The sequence below is a fragment of the Hemitrygon akajei genome, chromosome 17 (genome assembly GCF_048418815.1).
Source record: "Hemitrygon akajei chromosome 17, sHemAka1.3, whole genome shotgun sequence".
NCBI classification, from domain to species: Eukaryota; Metazoa; Chordata; class Chondrichthyes; order Myliobatiformes; family Dasyatidae; genus Hemitrygon; species Hemitrygon akajei.
This window is the reverse complement of record NC_133140.1, coordinates 76,361,513-76,383,822: the sequence shown is the minus strand read 5'-3', so window position 1 is coordinate 76,383,822 and position 22,310 is coordinate 76,361,513. Positions and strand designations below refer to the sequence as shown.

The window sequence follows — 22,310 nt, the reverse complement described above, 5'->3', positions numbered from 1 at the left end:
TGATGAAATGTCGGAGCAGACTCGATGAGATATCAGCCTTCAGTCAGCACAGTCTGCAGCTGAGCTTGGAATACACCAGATCAGCTGTTTATCGGATGCACCAGGACACTGACGTTGGGCTCTCTTGAATTTCAGCACATCCTTTCTATGTTAAGGGGCCCAGACCTGCCCACAATACTTCAACTGAGTCCTCACCAGTGCTTTATGAAGTTTCAGCATCCTTGCTTTCATATTCCAGACTTCTTGAAATGAATGCTAACATCACATTTGCCTTCCGCACTGCAAACTCAACCTGCAAATTAACCTTTAGGGAGACCTGCACGAGGACTCCCAAGTCCCTTTTTAACTCAGTTTTTTTTTTGTATTTTCTGTCAGTTTAGAAAATAGTCATTCCTTTCATTTCTTCTACCAAAGTGCATAACCATACTCTTCCTGACACTGGAGTCCATCTGCCAGTGATGCCTTCAGAGCTGTTGGCCATCTGTCAGCGCAATTTATCAAAGCAAATTTAGTTCAGTCTAGTTTTTGTGCTGTGTTGTGTAACACATTGGTCCTGAAAAAAGTTGTCTCATTTTTACTATGTACTGTGCCAGCAGTTATGGTCGAAATGATGATAAAAAGTGACTTGACTTGAGCATCATCCATGTGGGTGCAGAAAGAGTTGTCAAAGTCTTAATGCTCGGATACAAGGTTTCAGCCCGAAATATTGACAATTTTTTTCCCGCCCACAGATGTTGCTCAACCTGCTGCTTTCCTTCAGTAGACTTGTTTGTTTATTGTTCTCACAACTAGATCATTTTCTCTTTCCAAAGATACTGGCTGATTTGTTATTCCAGATCTTTTATTTTGGTTTTAATTTGGGTTAAGTGCAGGATTATTAAATGTGCAAGTTGTTTTTTTGTCTTGGTTTGCCAGCTTCAGTTTGAGGAGCTGAAACATTCCCAAATATGATTCTAAGTATGACCTTTGAAATAGAAATGGAATGGAATTAAAATCAATTGATGTCCCAGATCTTTTGGGATCCAGTTGTATGAAAGGCAAGCAGAATCAGGAAACTGATTTCAGCAGGGCACAGACATGATAGGGGCATCTAAAAGGTCGTGAGGTAAACACATGCACATGAAGGGGATGGAGAGATATTCCAAGTTCAAAGTGAATTTAATATAAAAGTAGGTTTATTTCACCATATACTACCCTGAGATTCATTTTCTTGTAGGCATTCAAAGTAGAACAAAGAAATAAACTGCCAATAGAATCAATGAAAATCCACAGAGTGACTGATAAATAACCAATGTGCAAAAGAAGACAAACCGTGTAAGTAGAAAAGAAAAGAGACCATGTACAGGCAGATAGGATTATTTTCATTTAGCATCAAGGGCCGAAGCTCCTTATCCTGAAAAGCAGCACAGAATAGCATAAGAAAATCTTTTGCTTTGGTGCATGAAGTATTTTTAAATTCTCGCACTAAATGCAACGCGACAGACTGCATGACCTCAGTGTATTTGCTGTTGGAACCTGATTGCACTCGACTGTAGTAATGGGTCAATTACTGCTTGTTCCAATAAAGTGAGCTATTGTGGCCTTTAACCAGAGACGCCTGTCTCACCATGAATTGGCATTTAGTTTGTTGGTGGATTCGTGGTTATAAAAGTATGCTTTTAATTTAGTTTTATAAACACAGGAATGTCCACATATATAAATATAAAATAATTAACAAACTCAAATGAACTTCAGTTCTTTGGGTCATATTAGTGGGGGCAAATATGTCATCGTGACTCAGTCGGTCACATTTCTGTTGGAGATGTGGGTTTCAACTGCACTCTGCACACCAGGTAATGCTCAATATAGTACCAATGAAATGTTAAACTGCTACAGCAGCAGCGTTAAACCAGAGATGTAGAGAAGATAGCAACTGCAGAGTAAAACGGGGCAGCACCCAGCATAATGGTTAGTACATCGGCAGCCAGCAATCATCAGTTGGAGTTCACTTCCTGCCACTGCCTATAAGGTATTTGCAAGTTCTCCAGGTGCTCCGAGTTCCTCACACAATCCTAAGATGTACAGTTAGGATTAATGAGTTGTGGGCACACTGTGATGGCACTGGAAACATGGCAAAACTTGCGGGCTACCCAGTGCAATTCTCACTGATTTGATTTGACACGTAACCAGGATGGGAAACGGTTTCTTTCCTTAGCCCATTAGGCTTCTGAACTCCCTGCTGCATCGCATTTGAAGTGTCACTGGTTAACCTGTTCCATACCTTACAATATTTAATTTATGCACTCTATGTTGATTATTTATGCATAATTCATCTGTAGATTTTATCATTACTTTCCTAAGTTTCTGTGTGTTTTATCAATGTTATGTGTACTACTTTGCTTTCCACCCTGGCCTAGAGAGATGTTGTCTCGTTTGATGGTTTGCATGTTTATAGTTAAATGACAATAAACTTGACTTGACATGTGACAAAATAAAGTTAATCTTTTATCTTTGTCCTACCTCCTGGTAATACAGTTGGGATCTGTCCTGTTACCTTGTGTTGTCTGTGAGGAGTTTTCATTTTCTACCTGGGACCGTTAAAGTTTTCTCTCACATTCCAAAAATGTGTGGGCTGGTAGTTTGATTAGCTATTGTAATTTTCCCCTAGTGTGTCACGGAATATGGTTGATCTAAGGTTGAGGCATGATAAGGCACTGGTGAGGCCTCATTTGGAGTATTGGGACCAGTTTTAGGCCCCTTACCTAAGAAAAGATGTGCTGACATTGGAGAGGGTTCAGAGGAGGTTCACAAGAATGATTCCAGGAATTCGAAGGGTTACCGTATGAGGACTGATTGATGTTCTGAGCCTCTACTCACTAGAATTCAGAAGAATGTGGGGGGATCTCGTTGAAATATATTGAATGCTGAAAAGCCTCGATAGAATGGATGTGGAGGTGATTTTTCTACGGTGGGGGAGTCTACAACCAGAGGGCACAGCCACAGAATAGAGGACGTGCATTTAGAATGGAGATGAGGAGTTTCTGTAGCCAGAGAAAGGCAAATATGTGGAATTCATTGCCACAGGTGCTGCAGAGGCCAAGTCATTGGATATATTTAAAGCAGAAGTTGAAAGATTCTTGATAGTCAGGGCATGAAAATTTACAGGTAAAGGCAGGAGATTGGGGCTGAGAAGGAAATGAATCAGCCATGATGAAATGGTGGAGCACACTTCGTGGGCCAAATGGCCTAATTCGACTCCTATAACTTGTGGTCTTATGGAACAGTGTAGTACAGCAGCAGGCTCTTCAGCCCACAGTGTCATTGCTGACCAGGGTGCCAATTTAATTTAATCTCATCTATCTGCATGTGATCTCTTTCCTTCCATCTCCTGCCTGTTCATGTGTCCATCTAAATCTCTCCTAAAGGCTGCTATTGTATCTCCTGCGGCACTGTGTTCCAAATGCCGCTTACTCTGAGACAATAGGACAGTACAACACAACACAGGCCCTTTAGCCCATGAGCCGTGTTGACCCTTTAACCAACTCCAAGATTAAGCTAATTCTTCCCTCCCACTTTGCACTCCTTTCATTCATGTGCCTATCGAAAAGTCTCTTAAATGCCCCCAATGTATCTGCCTCTACCACCACTCCTGATAGCATGTCCAAACACCTACCACACTCTGTGTAAATTTTAAAAAAAACCTCTGACATCCCCCCCCCCCCCATACTTTCTTCCAAACACCTTAAAGTTACGCCCCCTATTATTTGCCATTTCTATCCTGGGAAAAAATGTCTCTGGTTGTCCACTCTATCTGTGCCTCTTATCTTGTATACGTCTATCAAGATACCCTTCATTCTGGTCTCCAAAGAGAAAAGCCCCAGAACGTTCAATCTATCCTGAGAATACATGTTCTCCTATGCAAAGTTCAAAGATGTGCTTTCTAATCCAGCTGCATCCTGGTAAGAGTAGATATTTAACTCAAACTACCTGCGTCTCAATATCACCAAGACCAAGGAGATGGTGGTGGACTTTAGGAGATCTAGTCCTCATATGGAGCCAGTGATCATTAATGGAGAATGTGTGGAGCAGGTTAAGACCTACAAGTATCTGGGAGTACAGTTAGACGAGAAGCTAGACTGGACTGCCAACACAGATGCCTTGTGCAGGAAGGCACAGAGTCGACTGTACTTCCTAAGAAGGTTGGCGTCATTCAATGTCTGTAGTGAGATGCTGAAGATGTTCTATAGGTCAGTTGTGGAGAGCGCCCTCTTCTTTGTGGTGGCGTGTTGGGGAGGAAGCATTAAGAAGAGGGACGCCTCACGTCTTAATAAGCTGGTAAGGAAGGCGGGCTCTGTCGTGGGCAAAGTACTGGAGAGTTTAACATCGGTAGCTGAGCGAAGGGCGCTGAGTAGGCTACGGTCAATTATGGATAACTCTGAACATCCTCTACATAGCACCATCCAGAGACAGAGAAGCAGTTTCAGCGACAGGTTACTATCGATGCAATGCTCCTCAGACAGGATGAAGAGGTCAATACTCCCCAATGCCATTAGGCTTTACAATTCTACCGCCAGGACTTAAGAACTTTTTAAAAGCTATTATTAATGCTTTTTGAGATAGTGATTTAGATGCATATCATATTTTTTACTGAGTTAAGTATTGTATGTAATTAGTTTTGCTACAACAAGTGTATGGGACATTGGAAAAAAAGTTGAATTTCCCCATGGGGATGAATAAAGTATCTATCTATCTATCTATCTATCTATATTTAAAAAGGTATTTGTAAACCTTTTAATCATTTTCCCACTCACCCTCTAGAATTTGTGATTTCCAGCCCTGGACAAGGGTGGTGGGGTGGAGATGCGTCTCTCCCAAAGGAGGTGTAAGGTGCTCCTTTTCTCTGCTAGCCTGCAGGTTACCTTTGGGCAAGGTGTAGCACCTGCTTAGCCCCCCCCCCCGTCATGGTCATGTGACATCATGGAAGCTGGTGGTGGATGGTTGTTTGAGTAGCTGGTGCATATCACAAGTCTTGATTATGTGACCATTAACACAAGGTAGACAAGCTCTGAAGACTATTGATAAGGGCTGGGGTCACCCATCTTGTAAAGGCAATGCCCAGAGGAAGGCAATGGCAAACCACTTCCGCAGAAAAAATTCCCAGTAACAATCATGGTGATGGAAAGCCCACAATTGCCCAGATCATACAGTATGACACAACTTGAGCAAACAAACCCTTGGACGATCTGACTAACTACTCTACCTATACTTCTGTGAACTTTTGTCAGGTTACCCTCGGCATTTGGCGCACCAGAGAAAGCAGTCTGAGCTTATCCAACCTCGTGATGCTCATTTAAGCAACATCATAGTAAACCTCTTCTGCACCCTCTCCAAATCTCCCATCTCCTTCTCGTCCAGTGAGAGATAGAATCGGGGAAGGCTGATGGGCATTGGGTTACAAGGAAAAATGCTCTGTAAACCAACTTAGACTCAATGGAACAAATGGCTTTTTACAATATAAGGAAATGTGGAAACTCATCCTGTGATTAATATCACTAATGACAAAGGTAACACTGGGCTGTCCTCCTGACTGATCTGTGTTATGGGTAACTCTTGCAGACATGCTGTTGTGAATACCAAAGGGGCCCAGAGGTGGGGCTGAGAACGTTGTCGAGTTGGACTCATAATTTTAAGTCTTGTAGTTTTCTGTGGTCTGTAAGTAAAAGGAATATGGGACGTGGATCACGAATGTAGTTGTAGATGAAAGTGAAAATACTTGACACAGGTACATTTTCCTTAGAAGGCTACAGGACCTGAAGCATTAATAGTTTCCATTGGTATTGATTGAACCCTGAGTGTTTATATCATTTTCTTTTTATTATAGATGGGATGATCATGTCAGTAGTCTTATTGCCAACTTAATATGTTTTTCTTCATTGTACCCTCATCTTCTTGCCTATAGATAATTTCCTATTGCACAATGTTTTTCCTCCTGTCATTCAGATCATATACTTCCCCCTAACCCCACCTGTGCCTTGACTGTGGCAGAAGTAGTCAGCCCATGCCTTATATAGATGCTCTCTGAAGAAAGTTGGATCTTTTATTTAAAAAAAAATAAGACTTGGTATCTTTAATGTGTGTAAAGTAATTTATTTATTTATTGAGATACAGTGCGGAATATGCCCTTCTGGTCCTTTGAGCTGTGCTGCCTAGCAACCCCTGATTTAACCCTAGCCTAATCACAGGACAATTTACAATGTCCAAATAACTTACCAACCAATACATCTTTGGACTCTGGGTGGAAACCAGATTACCCAGAGGAAACCCATTAGCTCACAGGAAGGACGTATAAACATATTACGAGCAGTGGCGGGATTTGAACTGCAACCCTTCGAGTTTTAATAGAGTCACACTAACCACTATGGTACCATTTTAGTGTCATCTGCAAACTTACCATGTCCTGTTCGCCACGGCTTTGTGGGCCGAATGGCCTGTATTGTGCTGTAGGTTTTCTATGTTTCTATGTCTTGTACATTATCTCCAAATCTAGCCCCAACTTAACCCTGGCCTAATCACTGGACAATTAACTTACCAACTGGTATGTCTTTGAACTGTGGGTGGAAACCGGAGCACCCAGAGGAAACCCACGTGGTCATGGGGAGAACGTACAAACTCCTTCCAGACAGCGACGGGGATTGAAGCCGGGTCAATGTTACTGTAAAGCATTTTGCTAGCCACTATATTTTTATGGTAAAGAGATTTTATTTCCCTCTTAACAGGTTTTAAACTAGTTCACAGTAGCACAGTGCTTAGTGCAATCATGATAAAGCACCAGAGATTAACAATCAGAATTTTATACCTGGTGCTTTCTGTAAGGAGTTTTCACCGAGACTGTGTGGTTTTTGTCCTGGTGCTCCGGTTTCCTCCCACTTTCCAAGGGTTAATGAGTTGTGGACAACTGTTGGTGCTGGAAGCATGGCAACATCTGAAAAATTCCTCCATCACAATCCTTAGTCGTTGGTCGTTGACTCAAAATGACAAGTTTAGCTGTGTGTTTTGATCTACAGGACTGTGCAAAAGTCTTAGGCGCATATACATAACTAGGTTGTCTAAGAATTGCACTACTGTATTTGTCAATGTGGAGTGGACAGTGAATTTGTAAATCTGGCAGGAGCAAAGGATGTTGGAATAGCAGGGATGGAGTGCTGTGGGAGGAGTGTGGGACAGGTGGCAGAGAAGGAGGATAGGGGATGCAGACACACCCAGCCCTGAGGCACCAGACAAAGTCATTTGAACGCAAACAATTGGTTTATTGATCATTACAGAATGTCCCTCTGGTGCTTCCCACTCCCTCCCCTCTCCCATCTCCCTTTTCCAACCATGATTCCCCTCTCCCTGCCCCCTTCCCACTCTCAGTCCACAATAGAGACCCAAATCAAAATCAGGATAATCATTACTCACATATGTCATGAATTTTTTTTGCGGCAGCAGTACAGTGCAATACATAAAATTACTGCAGTACTTTGCAAAGGTCTTAGACACTTTAGCTACATATATAAAAAATACACACACACACACACACACACACACACACACACACACACACGTAGTGTGTATATGTAAGACTTTTGACTTTTGCACAGTACTGTATATGTGACAAATAAAGCTAATCTGAACTTTAATCAATAAAGCATGTTATAGGTTGATATTCCATACAAACAGCCTGGCTCGGTTGCTAATGTGCTGCTGATAGAGAAGGAAAAGCAGAAGATTTTTAACACTCCCTTCAGTATTTTTGGCCACTAGTGCCACATGAAGAGAAGCAGGGTGTGTTTACTTTCAGTATTCACTTGCCACCTTGATTGTTTTGACATCTTGTATTGTGATAAGTGGTTGAAGTTTATTTTTACCAGTCACTTCTCTTCAGCGTTAGCTAGTGTAAAATGAATGAAATGATTGTTGTCATACATTGAGTTATTTCTTCATTGTTTTGGTGTATGAGACCAAAGAATCATTGAATTGAAAAGGTGTGGTATATTGTTCATATCTTCATACCTTATGAGCATAACAGACCATGATATAAACATACCTCTGGAAGAAAGTAGCTGAAATAATGCAACTAACCTTTTTCATGTCCAAGTGATTTTTTTTTCAATTATTCAAAAGATACAGTTAATATATATATAATTATTTACTTAGACTTGCAGCATGGTAACAGGTCTTCCAGCCAAGGCCTTCCAGCTTGTATCACTCAATTGTACCCATGAGACTCATTAAGGTACTAACCTGTATATCTTTGGACTGTGGGAGGAAACCACAGACCTTCCAGAGGAAACCCACACGGTCACGGGGAGTACAAACTCTTTACAAAGACTGGCGGGAATTGATCTGGGTCACTGACACTGTAATAGTGTTGTGCTAACTGCTACACTAACGTGCGAGGCTGAGAAAGAACTTGTAAATTTTTTTGAAGATTGATTCTGGGCTGACTTGTGTAGGGATTGTCTACACAAACATACTGGCTGAGTGGTGCCACAACAAAGGCCTCTTACTCAATTTCAGCAAGTCCAAGGAGCTGATTGTTAATTTAAGGTGGAGGAAACCAGAGATTCATGAGCCAGTCCTCATCGGGGGATCTGAGGTGGAGAGGTTTGGGAGTTTAAAGTTCAGCTTTAAACTCCTCCGTGTTATCATTTCAGAGGACCTGTCCTCGGCACAGCACGTAAGTGCAATTATGAAGAAACTATGTCAGCGCCTCTACTTTAGGAGTTTGCGATGATTCGACTTGACATCTAAAACTTTGACAAACTTCTAAAGGTGTGTGTGTGTGTGTGTGTGTAGGTCTCAATAGACCATGGATTTGCACCTTGTAAAGTTTCCAAGGCTGAAGCTTGGGCAAGGTATTTTTTAATGGAAGACCGGCAGTTGCCCAAGCTGCAAGTCTCCCCTCTCCACGCCACCAATGTTGTCCAGGGGAAGGACATTAGGACCCATACAGCTTGGCACCGGTGTCATTGCAGAGCAACGTGTGGTTAGGTGCCTTGCTCAAGGACACACACGCAGCCTCAGCCAAGGCTCAAACTAGTGACCTTCAGATAACTAGATGAATGCCTTAACCACTTGGCCACGCGCCAACACGTGGAGAGTAAAATGACTGTCTGTGTCATAGTCTGGTATGGAAACATAATCCTTGAACCGAAAATCCCATAAAAAGTACTGGATAACGTCCAGTCCATCACTGGGAAAGCCCTTGCCAGCATTGCACACATCTGCACAGAGCACAGCGGCATCCATCATCAGGGGCCCCCACCACCAGGGTCATGCTCTCTTTTCACTCCTGCCATCAAAAAGAAGATACAGGAGTCTCAGAACTCAAACCAATAGGTTCAGGAAAAATCATGACCCCTCTACTATCATGCTCTTGAACCGTAGTGGGTAACTTCACTCAATTTCACTTGCCCCATTACTGAAATGTTCCCACAGCCTATAGAATCACTTTCAAGAACTCATCTCATGTTCTTGATATTTATTTATTGTTGTTATTATTTCCTTATTTTATCTTTTTTGTGTTTGCACAGTTAGTTGTCTTTTGTACACTGGACATCTGCCCTGTTGGTGCAGTCTTTCATTGATTGTATTATGATTATTGGGGTTATTGAGTATGCCTGCAAGAAAATGAATCTCAGGGTTATATATGGTGATATTTATGTACTTTGAAAATAAATTTGCTTTGAATATTGACCACTAGCTTTAAATTTTGCTGAGGTTTACAAGATTAGTAATGGAGTGGGAAGGACAGAATAGGTATTAACAGAAAGATCAAATAGGCTTGACTTGCTTTGTGGATCAAGAACTGGCTTGACCACAGAAGACAAACGGTGGTTCGTATTCTGCATGGAGGATGGTGACCGCAGTGATCTGTCTGAAGCTCGACCTCTTTATGATTTTTATCATGACCTGGATGAGGAAGCAGAAGGGTGGGTTAGTAAGTTTGCTGATGACACAAAAGTTCGGGATGTTGTGGATAGTCTGGAGAGTTGTCAGAGGTTGCAGCGGGACATCAGTAGGATGCAGAACTGGGTTGAGAAGCGCAGATGGAGTTCAACCCGGATAAATGTGAAGTGGTTCATTTTGGCAGGTCAAATTTGAAGACAGATTATAATATTAAAGGTAAGACTCTTAGCTGTGTGGAGGATCAGCAAGATATTGGGTTCTATGTCCATTTGACAATCAAAACTGCTGTGCAGGTTGATAGTGTTGTTAAGAAGGCATATGGTATGTTGGCCTTCATCAGCTGTGGGATTGAGTTCAAGAGCCATGAGGTAATAAAACCTCAGTTAGACCCCACTTGAAGTACAGTGATCAGTTCTGGTCACCTCATTACAGGAAGGATGTGGATACTATAGAGAGAGTGCATAGGAGATTTACAAGGATGTTGCCTGGATTGAAGAGTGTGCCTTATGAGAATAGGTTGAGTGTACTTGGCATTTTTTTCCTTGGAGTGACAAAGGATGAGAGGTGACCTGATAGAGGTTCATAAAATGATGAGAGGCATTGATCGTGTGGATAGCCAGAGGCTTTTTCCCAGGCCTGACATGAGGGGGCATAGTTTTAAGGTGCTTGGAAGTAGGTACAAGCGGGATGTCAGAGGTAAGCTTTTCACAGAGTTAGTGGTGGGTGCGTGGAATGCACTGCAAGCAAAAGTGGTAGAGGCAGATACATTAAGGTCGTTTAAGAGACTCTTAGGTATATGGAGCTTGGAAAAATAGAGGGCTTTGCGGCAGGGTAATTCTAGGCAGCTTCTAGAGTAAGTTATAAGGTCGGCACAACTTTCTGGACTGAAGGGTCTGTATTATGCTGTAGTATTCTGTGTTTCTATGTTTGTGTGACTAAGTCAGACTGAGATAACTGATCAACATCCGTTAAATATATAAAATAGTTTGCCATAGAGGGGGAATGAATGTGTTCCCCATGGGATGCCTGAAATTAAATCGTTCTGAAACATACTGCTGGTCAAGCAGTATCTGTAGAAAGAAAGTGTATTTGGGGCCAGAACTGATGAAGGATTACTGACATGTAACATTATCTGCTTTGTCTTCTATTGATTCTACTGTTTAAGGTAACAATCAGCTTGAAAGCATGCAGAGAAAAATTGCAGGGTAAGTTTAAATAGGTTTGGACTTTTTCCCTGGAACATGGGAGAAAGAAGGGAGATTTAATAGAGCAGAAGACCCAGACCTACTTCCCCTTAGCTGTTAGACTTGTTAACACCCTCCTGCCACTCAGAACATGAGTACATATCTGAATGCCCTGCTGCCCATGCCATCCCCCTACATTTCCCCACCTTACAGACACACTCTCATCTTGCAGTGGTCACCTTTCATTTTTTTATGCTGTTGTTTCACATTTATATGACTGCTTGTTTTACTATAGGAACGTGATACTGTTCTACATGAACGTGCACCTCGCACTTTATATCAACCTGTCAATCTTCATGCCAGACCGCTCAGGGACTTGTCCTAAATCTTTTTTGTGACTGTGTGTGTCGTGTGTGACTACATTTTCTGTGTTTGGCACCTTGGCCCTGGAGGAATGTTTTTTTGTTTACTCGTATACATATGTATGATTGAATGACAATAAACTTGAACCTGTAAATTAGGAGGGGTATAGATAAGGAAAATGCAGCCTGGTTTTTTTTATGCACCAAGGTTGGGTGAGATTAGAACTGAAGGTCATAGGTTAAGGATAAAAGATAAAATATTTGAGGAAATTCTGAGCGGGAACTCCTTCATTCAGAGACTTTATGAAGTGGTGGATGTGGGTTCAATTGTGATATTTAAAAGAAGTTTATTTTATTTCTATTTAGAGATAAAGTGTGGAACAGAATCTTCTGGCCCAATGAGCCATACTGTGCAGCAACCCACTTATTTATCCTAGCCTAAGCACAACATAATCAACAATAACCAGTTAACCTACTAACCTTTGGAACAGAAGACATGGGAGCACCCGGAATAAACCCGTGCATTCAAAGGAAAAACGTAGAAACTCCTTACAGACTCAGACAGGATGAAGAGGTCAATACTCCCCAATGCCATTAGGCTTTACAATTCTACCGCCAGGACTTAAGAACTTTTTAAAAGCTATTATTAATGCTTTTTGAGATGGTGATTTAGATGTATATCATATTTTTTTACTGAGTTAAGTATTGTATGTAATTAGTTTTGCTACAACAAGTGTATGGGACATTGGAAAAAAAGTTGAATTTCCCCATGGGGATGAATAAAGTATCTATCTATCTATCTATCTATCAGACGGCATTGGAATTGAACTCCAAACTCCAAAGCTCTGAGCTCTAATAGTGTTCCACTAACAGCTGTGCTGCCAATTCTCCCCAAAGTTTGGATAGGTACATAGATGAGAGAGGTATGGAGGGCTTTGGTCCAAGTGCAGGTGGGCGGGACTAGGCAGAAGACCCATTGGCCCAGACTAGATGGGCAGAAGGGCCTCTTTCTGTGCTGTGGTACTTTATGGCTCTAGGATGTCTGAAATTTTCATTAAGTTATTCTGGAAATCCTGATTCTTTTCAACACATCTGTGTGTGTTGTATTGAAGCTAAGAGTACAGTTTTGGACTGGCTGATTACAGGAAACAATGGGCATGATGGGGTCTGATTGTCAAAATGCAGTGAGAGGTAAATTAGTTTATTATTGTCACCGTGAAAATCCTTGTTTTGTATCCTCCTTACCAGTCATTTCGTCATAAATTGCATTGAGGTAGTACCAGAGAAAGTGATGGAGAATAAAGTGTTACGGAGAAGCTGCAGTGCAGACAGACAATAAGGTGTAAGCGGCGTGGTGAGGTAGACTGTGGCGTCACCTGATTTACCATTCAAGTCTTACAACAGTGGGACAGAGCAGTTGCACAACTTGGGTCAGTAATGGGACTTTAGCTGTAGTGCAACCAGCGTAAATGATTTGAGTGAAGGGATCGAAGGTACAGTTGCTAAAACTGGTGAAAAGTTGGGTGGTAAAGTTGTGAAAAGTGTGGGGCTATGAACAGAGCGAATGAAGTTCTGATAAATGGAATATTTTGCTGGGAAAATATATCTTTCGTTACTTTGGTGGGAAAGTTGAAAACATCATTAAAGTAGTGAGAATGATTTCAGAGTGACCTGGGCATCCTAACACATGACTTGCAATGGTCAATGAAGATGCAGTAAGTAATGAGATTTTTTTTATTAAATTGGATACATAAGTAGGGACATCATCCTTTAGTTGCATTGGGCATTGATTCCACATCTGGAGTTTTTTTCTGTAATATCTCTTTCTCTTTGGAAAGATGTGCTTGGAAGTAACACAAACAAAATGATAGAGGAACCCAAGAGATCAGGTAGCATCTATGGAGAGGAATTAACATTTGACGTTTCAGGACCAGACCCTTCATCAGGATTAAAAAGGAAGGGGGAAGAATCCTGAATAAGAAGTTGGGCTGAAGAAGGAGGAATCTGAATGGAGAGGAGAGTAGTCCATTGGAGAAAGGGAATGAGGAGTGGCACCAGAGGGAGATGATGGGAAGATGTGGGGAAGAGAAGGGGTAAGAGGGTGGCATGGTAGCATAGTAGTTAGCACAACACTTTGTAGTACCGGTAACCTGGGTTTAATTTCTGCTGCTGCTTGTAAAGAGTTTGTATGTTCTCTGTGTGAGCGTGTGGGTTTCCTTGGGGTGCTCCAGTTTCCTTCCACAGTTCAAAGATGTATCGGTTTGCAGGTTAATTGGTCATTGTAAATTGTCCCTTCATTAGGCTAAGATTAAATCAAGAGATTACTGAGTGCCATGGTTTGAAGGGCTGGAAGGGTCTACTCTGCATTGTATCTCAATCAATAAAAAATAAAAAAAGAGAGGATTCCATCAGGGTAGCTTTCAGCCTGATGGTGTAAATGTCGATTTCTCTTAATTTCCAGTAATTTCTTCCCTCTCCCCCTTCTCTCCTTTTCCATTTCCCTTTCATTCCTCAACTCTTTGGTTCACAACATCGACGATTTATTCCTCTCAATAGATACCACCTGACTTGCTGAGTTCCTCCAGCATTTTGTGTGTGTTGCTCTGGATTTTCAGCGTGTACAGAATCTGTTGTGTGTGTGCTTGGCAGTAGTTTGGATTAATTTATTTTTGGATAAGTGATTTTTAACTTTTATAAAGAACTTGGATGAAGGAGCCAAAGGTACAGCATGTTTGATGGTGTAAGTTCTGAGAGCTGAATTTTTGGAACTTTTTCCTTCCTTGGAGGGCAGTGGAAGTAGAATATTTGAATGTTTTTCACACAGGTGATTGTTAATAAGCAAGTGGGTACAAGGTTCCCAGAGGCGGGAATACGGAAACAAGATTACAGTTGGATCATCTATGATCTCATTAAATCAGAGTATATTCAAGGGGCTGGGTGGCTAACTCCTCCTAATTTTAAAGTAAATACATGTTACTGAAATCCAATAATACATTCTTGAGAAAATTTTTGGCAGATAATAGTGCCAGAATATTTGAGGTGGAGAGTATTGACAATTGAAAGCAGAAATTGATTGGTGCAAATGCCAGCGAGATGGAAAGCACTGCAGTCCGATGGTGATCATGGGGCCTAGGTATCAGTGCACACCCATTTGAGGAGGTATCTCCATGTAAGGCTCGATAATGCTCTGACTTGAGTCTGCTTCAGTTAAACATTAAAACTTGAGCCTAGTTATTTTTCCCCAAGTGCAGCAGGAATAAAATTGATCAACACGTACAAACACACTAGAGGAACTCAGCAGGTCAGGCAGCATCCGTGGAAATGAATAAATTGATGGTCTAAAGATGAAACATGAAATATTGATGAAAGCCAGAGAATACATGTAGTAATGCCTAAGAAATCACCCTGAGTTAGAGAGGCTCAGAGCTAGGCTAACATAGTATGGGCCCATCCAAATCTTTTAGCAGACAAAACCGGAGCACCTGGAGGAAACTCTCACAGTCACAGGGAGAAGGTACGGACTCCTTACAGACAGCAGTTTAATCCAGTTTTGAGGTGTCATGGATTTAGATTGATTTATTTATCACATGTATATCAAAACAGACAGTGAAATGTGTTGTTTGCATTAGCAACTAACATAACTTAAGCATGTGGTAAGGGGCAGCCCACAAGTGTCACCACACATTCTGGCAACAACATATCATGCCCACAGTATTCGGCACAGCAACACAGAACACAACAAGAAACAAAACAAGCAACAGCAACACCGACCCCTTTCCTCTCTCACTCCCAGCTCTGGACTTGGGATGTCCCTTGTCCTATGTTCACATCGCTGGAGTTCGAGCATGGAACAGAGGCCTGGACTCTGGATGTTCTTTGTCTTCTGTCCACGTTGCTAGCTTTCAAACACAGAGCATTGAGCGGGGTCCTAAACTCCAGTATGACCTTTACCTCCTCCAAATTCCCATCCCTAAAACCCCACCTGACCCCCAACTACCTCTGTGTCCCCAAAACCATCCATATAAATTTAAAAAGCATTTAACTGTGAGTCACAACCTCAATGGAGACCATAGCCCAGTGCCAACTTGACCAAAACTCCTTTGGTTATTTAGGCTGTAATCCACATTTGACCAAATGCATTCCTAATGGCCAGGTACAAGGAAAGCTGGAGTTCACGAGTTAGGGTTGGGTTGAATTTAAACTGAAGTAGCCACCTTTACAACTTGTAAGTGTGGTTGAAAATGAACTGCTGGAGGAATTTGACAAGGCAAGCAGCCTCTGAATGGTTGGGGCCGTGAATGGATTTTCAGTCTTGTAGGTCAGGATCTTGCATCTGGACTGAGTGGAGGGGAAAGAAAGTTGGTTAAGAGAAGAAATATAAAAGTTAAAGATTAACACACACAAAATGCTGGAGGAACACAGCAGTCCAGGCAGCATCTACGGAGAAAAGTATAGTCAACCTTTCAGGTCGAAAACCTTCGGCCGGACTGCCCGAAACATTGACTGTATGTTGAAACATCATGTATGCAGTGAAATGCATAGTTTGCATCATAGTTTGTGATGTGCTGGGAACAGCTCTCAAGTGCCATCTCCCTTCTGGAGCCAAAGTAGAAAACACATAACCCAATAACTCAAACTCAGTCTTTGTAATGTGGGAGTAAACCAAATGGCCTGGCGGAAACCCTCATGGAGAATATATAAACTCTTTACAGACAGCGGTGGGGGAATTGAACCTCAATTGGTGATCCCACTGGCATTGTAAAATGATTGTACTAACTGGTACGCTCGACAGGGGCTAGTAGGTGATAAGCCAATCGAGGAGAGGTGTAGGATGATGGGCAGAAGGACCTGTGAAGTACTTGAGTGTCTTGAAAAGTCCAAACTTTGACCAACCTTGCAAAGGAAAAAGAGTGCAGTAGAGAGACCTTCAACTGTTGTTAATGAATTATTTAACCTGAAATGGAAGTTGGGACTAATACACTGTTTGATATCCAACAATTTATTTTCCAATCAAAATGTAACTTGTTTAGCCAACTCTCTATTCTTTATGGAACCACAATGTCTCACTCTTTTTGCTGTTAATTTTGAGGCACTGCTTCTTGAGATTATTTTGATAGCATTGAACTAAGCATCTTATTTGCTTGGAGTTATTGGTGTTATTTTGTCCATTTCCTTATTCCTTGTCCGGTTTAGCAATGGATGAGTACTTGCTCTTGTATCAAAAGGGCACCAAGAATATTTTTAATCAAATCTAGTTGCTTGAGGAAGGTAATGCTCTTTACCAGTGTGATGACTTTCACTCAGTTCAAGAAGTTTCTAAAATGTCACTTTATTTGTGTGGTTTATTTTGTAGGATGGGTGCATTTGCCTTGAGGAAGAAGTTCACCAAGTAAATTTCACCAACCAAATTGTAAATGTTCCTTTAAATAGGGTTTTCATTGGGTCTTTTGGTGTACTTCAAACCTAACCTAACTTATTTTTCCTTCGGAAAAGGGCAGGACCATGCATACAGTATTACCATAGTTCAAATTCAGAGTACGTACATATCACCACGTACAACCCTGTGGGCATACTCAGCAAATCTTGTGAACAGTAACTGTAAACAGGAGCGATGAACTGCAAATATAAATAAGTAGCAATAAATAAAGAGTATGAAATAACAAATCAAAGAGTCCTTAAAGTGAGACTATCAATTGTGGGAAGACCAGAAATAGAATGAGTGTAGTTCAAGACCCTGATGGTTGAGGGGTAGTAACTGTCCTTGAACCTGGTGGTGCGAGTCCTGAGGAACCTGAAGGCAGCAGCAAGAAAAGAGCATGGCCTGGGCGGTGAGGATCTTTGATAGTGGATGCTGCTTTTCTATGACATTGTTTCACGTAGATGTGTTCAATGGTTGGGGCCATTTCAGAGAATGAAAGGAGAACATGAACCAGCATCCTGTGTTATCTTAAGATACCCAGAGCACTTTTGAAGCTTTGTAATTTTGAAGCACTTTGTAATCTTCAGCCTGGTAACCACCATGCTTCTAGTCTCTGAGCTTGCCTTCAGCTGTCAAAGTGTTACAATCTCTGGAATTCCTTTCCTAAACCACCATCTTATTTTTCCCATATGCATTTTTTAAATATATATAAATGCTTTTCAATCTGTTCCTGGACCAAATTTGGAACTGTATGTCCCTGTGGTTCTGTCAAACCGTGTTTTGAAGGCAGGTTGCATCACGGCCTGGGATGGAAACGCCAGTGCCCAAGAATGGAAAACCATTCCACAAAGTGGTGGGTACAGTCCACCCCACCACAGGAAAAGCCCTCCCTACCACTGAGCACATCTACAAGGAGCACAGCCACAAGAAAGCAGCATCCGGCTTCAAGGACCCCCACCATCTGGGCTGTGCTCTCTACTCACTGTTGCAATTGGGGAGGAGGTACAGGAGCCTTATAACTCCACACCACCACAGTTAGGAGCAGTTCTTACCCTTCAACCACAAGGCAAGCTTCTGAATCAGAGTCAGCAACTTCACTTATCTCCACACTGAACTGATCACTGAACACAACCTATGGGCTCACTTTCAAGGACTCTAGAACTCATGTTCTCAGTATTATTTATTTATTTTTCCTTGTATATTTTATCTTTTTTGCACATTGGCTGTTTGTGAGCCTTTGTATGTAGTTTTTCATTGATTTTATTGTCTTTCTTTGTTCTGCTGTGAATGCCTGCAAGAAACTGAATTTCAAAGTAGTGTCTGCTGATATATAACATTGATAATAATTTTACTTTGAACTTTGAGGTGCTCTATGAAGGGGAGTGGGAAGGAATCACTGCTATTCTTTGCATAACACTGTGGGGCTTTTTTTCTGAGATGAGCTCATTTTAACATTTCCAAAAGTTTTGTACCTTAAACTGCTGTTAACAGACTTTTTGAAAATGTTCAGTTTGTTAATTAAAATGCTAGCTACACCTTACAACAGTTCTCAAATTTAGATGCAGTCCATATTGTCTTTGCTTAATTGTGGCATGGAGCACATAATTGTGCACAACTTATTTGTACTGTATTTCACAAAACTGTGCACAACTTGTCTGATTCTGTCTCTTATAAGCCAGAGCAGATGCTGATTAATGTTAATATTATATGCTTCTGGTATGGTTGCCAAGGAGATTTGGCTCAATGTCTGACCTCCTGTTTCAGTAGTGAAATCTGATTTTATTTTTACAGCAAGCCCAATCATGTTATTTCCATTTTGGTTAAAAATGTATTGAATCAGCATACTTTAATCCCACTGATTTATTTTGGACTAGTTACAACTGTGCGATTAACGGCCATCTCTTTTCCTTTCCACCTTCCTACACCCTATGTTCTCCCCAGTTCACAGAAGAATACTTGAAGAAGATTCCAGCGAGCGAATTTCCTCGCGTGATTGTAGTTTGCGATGGCTCCTGTGGCGAGTCAAGTTCTGTACTCGGAATCAGTTCGGACTATATTGTGGAATCGTGCAATGCCTATGGTGCTAACGCAGCCTTGGAAAGAGCGGACCAGCGTCAGGTACCTTGAAGCTTTATAATCTTCCTGTTTGTCCTGAAGGAAATGTGAAGATACCACAGGTTGAAAGTCTGGTCTGGTGACGCCCACGGACTGACACATTTTGAATCTGTAGTGCAGATCCGTAATTGTCTAATTCTAAGTCAAAGCTGAGTTTATTATTAAATGTATAAGTTTGTCTTTGGAGTGAAGGAGGATGAGAAATGACTTGATATGGGTGCATAAGATGATAAGTCTTAGATAGTGACCGGCCACCGCCCTTTCCCCAGGGTGACAATGAATAATATGAGAAGGCATAATTTTAAAATGATTAGCTTCTTCTCTCTTCTTTTCTAATCCAGATGAAGGGTCTCGACCTGAGACCTTAGCTGTTTATTCCTCTCCCTAGATGCTATCTGATCTACTGAGTTCATCCTTGCAAGCAGAGCAAGTGCCACATCTGCTCCTACACCTCCTCCCAAGCAGTCCTTCCAGGTGAGGCGACACTTCACCTGCAAGTCTGTTGGGGTCATCAACTGTATCCAGTACTCCTGGTGTGGCTTCCTATATATCAGTGAGACCCAACGTAGATTGGGAGACTCCTTTGCCGAGCACCTACGCTCTGTCCACCAGGTAAAGCAGGATCTCCCAGTGGTCACCCATTTTAATTCTACTTCCCATTCCCATTCCGACACATCAGTCAATTCATGGCTTCCTCAACTGCCGCTATAAGGTCACACTCATTTCGAAGGGCAACACCTTATATTCCGTCTGGGTAATCTCCAAGCTGATGGCATAAGCATCGCTTTTTTGAACTTTTGATAATCGCCCACCCCGCCCTTCCTTCACCATTCTCCATTCCAATTTCCCTCTCTCACCTTATCACCGTAGTCTATCACCTTCCTCTTATGCTAGTCCCCCTTTCATTTCTTCCATGGCCTTCTGTCCTCTCCTATCAGACTCCCCCTTCTCCAGCCCTTTATTTCTTTCACTAATCAGCTACACAACACTTTACTTCACCCCTTCACCTATCACCTCCTACCTTGTATTTATTTCTCCCCTCTCCCCAACCTTCTTACCCTGACTTCTCATCTTTTTTTTTCAGTCCTGATAAAGTGTCTTGGCCCAAAACATTGACTGTTTACTCTCTTCCATAGATGCTGCCTGACCTGTTGAGTTCCTCTAGCATTTTGTGTGTGACCCTCCAGTATTTTGTGTGTATTGCTCTGGATTTCCAGCATCTGCTGAGTTGCTTGTGTTTATTCTTGCCCCATCTGTGAAGAAGTGGCGTCGCAGGTAGATAGGGTCATAAAGAGAGCTTTTGGTACATTGGCCTTTATAAATCAAAGTACTGAGTATAAGAGTTGGAATGTTATGGTGAGGTTGTATAAGACATTGGTGAAGCCGAATTTGGAATATTGTGTGCAGTGTTAGTCACCTAATTACAGGAAGGATATTAATAAGGTTGAAAGAGTGCGGAGAAGACTTACAAGGATGTTGCCGGGAAACTGAGTTACAGAGAAAGGTTGAATAGGTTAGGACTTTATTCCCTGGAGTTTAGAAGAATGAGGGGAGATTTGATAGAGGTGTATAAAATTATGATGGGTATAGATAGAGAGAATGCAAGCAGGCTTTTTCCACTGAGGCTAGGGGAGAAAAAAAAACAGAGGACGTGGGTTAAGGGTGAAAAGGGAAAAGTTTAAAGGGAACATTAGGGGGAGCTTCTTCACACAGAGTATTGGGAGTGTGGAATGAGCTGCCAGTTGAAGTGGTGAATGCGGGCTCACTTTTAACATTTTAGAAAAACTTGGACAGGTACATGGATGAGAGGGGTATGGAAGGATATGGTCTAGGTGCAGGTCAGTGGGACTAGGCAGAAAAATGGTTCGGCACAGCCAAGAAGGGCCAAAAGGCCTGTTTCTGTTCTGTAAAGTTCAATGGTTCTGTCTAGCCTGTCAAGCCCTCACGAACCTGTATCTTTTAGCAATATCTTCTCAAAGTAAGTTTGAGCGTATACAATACTCGGCTACTAGGGGCTAAACCTGAATATCTAGTGAATTTTTTGCCGTGCTCCTTCTATGGGATGTATATCCTTGGGGTTCCTGCAGAGTTTCCAGTGCTATAATACTAAGTTGTTCTCAATGATTGTTCAAGTGTTTTAATATAAATAGAATCTTATCCATCTGATTCACCTAGCATTGATCCCTGAGCACACCACTAGTTATGGGCCTCCTGTCAGAGAGGGAACCCTCTACTATCACTCTCTGGCTTCTCCCACAAAGCCAATGTCTAATCCAATTGACTACCTCATCCTGAATGACAAGCCACTTAACCTTCTTGACCAGCTTCCCATGCAGGACCTTGTCAAGTGCCTTGTTAAAGTCCACGTAGACAACATCCACTGCCTTGCCCTCATCCACTTTCCTGGTAACTTCCTCAAAAACTCAATAAGATTGGTTAGACAAGACCTACCACGCACAAAGTCATGCTGACTATAGTTGATCAGTCCATGTCTATCCAAATACTTATACATATCCAGTCCCTTAAAGTACCTTCCGATTACAGGGGTAATCAAAATTTTAGAAGTTAATCTAGTATACAGGTAAGAGTCAAATCACTGCACTTTTTCAGCAGCTATTATACTTTATTTTGCATTGTTGTTGTTTCACCTTGTTCTACTTCAGTCTATCATGTAATAATCTGATCTGTATGAACAGTATACACAACAAGATTTTCACTATCTCGCTACATGTGGCAATAATAAAACAGTTCCTATTTGAATTTTCTTGGAGGCTAGCACAATTGCACAGCTAGATGAGTCATTCCCTCAGAGCCCAAAGATCCCAGTTGAATCTAGTCATTGGCTGCTGTCTGTGTGGAATTTGCAACTTCACTTCGTGTCTGTGCAAGTTTGTCTGTGGGCCCTCCCACATCCCAAAGATGTGTGAATTATCCATGATTATCCATGACTGTAAATTGTCCCTAACCTGATGCTGGAGGGAATGTGGGGAGAATAGAGTAGTCAATGGTTGGTACAGACTTGATGGGCTGAAAGGCCTGTTCCTATACTTTATCTCTGATTCTGTTAATAAATATCCAATCGTGTGGCATGTCTTCTAGCCTAAAGTGCCAAGCAGAGCTTCACTGTACTTCTAATGCATCATTACCTTCTTCACATTTTCATCATTATGATCATCTTCTGATACATTTGGAAAGCTGTCAGATTTATACTTAGTTGTTTTTATTAATTGAGTGTTAACTTGCAAGTGAATAGGCTTGCAAGCAGGAACAAGAAGGGTCAAAACTGTGTGAATAAAATAC

The 22,310-nt window shown here is 41.7% G+C and overlaps 1 protein-coding gene across 4 annotated transcripts in view; it reads left to right on the top strand.

Moving 5' to 3' along the window:
* LOC140740844 (uncharacterized) overlaps positions 1–22,310 on the top strand; it is a 126,401-nt gene that overhangs the window by 50,661 nt on the left and 53,430 nt on the right. For all 4 annotated transcript variants that reach the window (XM_073070399.1, XM_073070400.1, XM_073070401.1 and 1 more), the window contains one exon: positions 18,837–19,013. In XM_073070399.1, the coding sequence (XP_072926500.1) occupies positions 18,837–19,013 (177 nt within the window). The remainder of the gene's footprint in view (positions 1–18,836; positions 19,014–22,310) is intronic.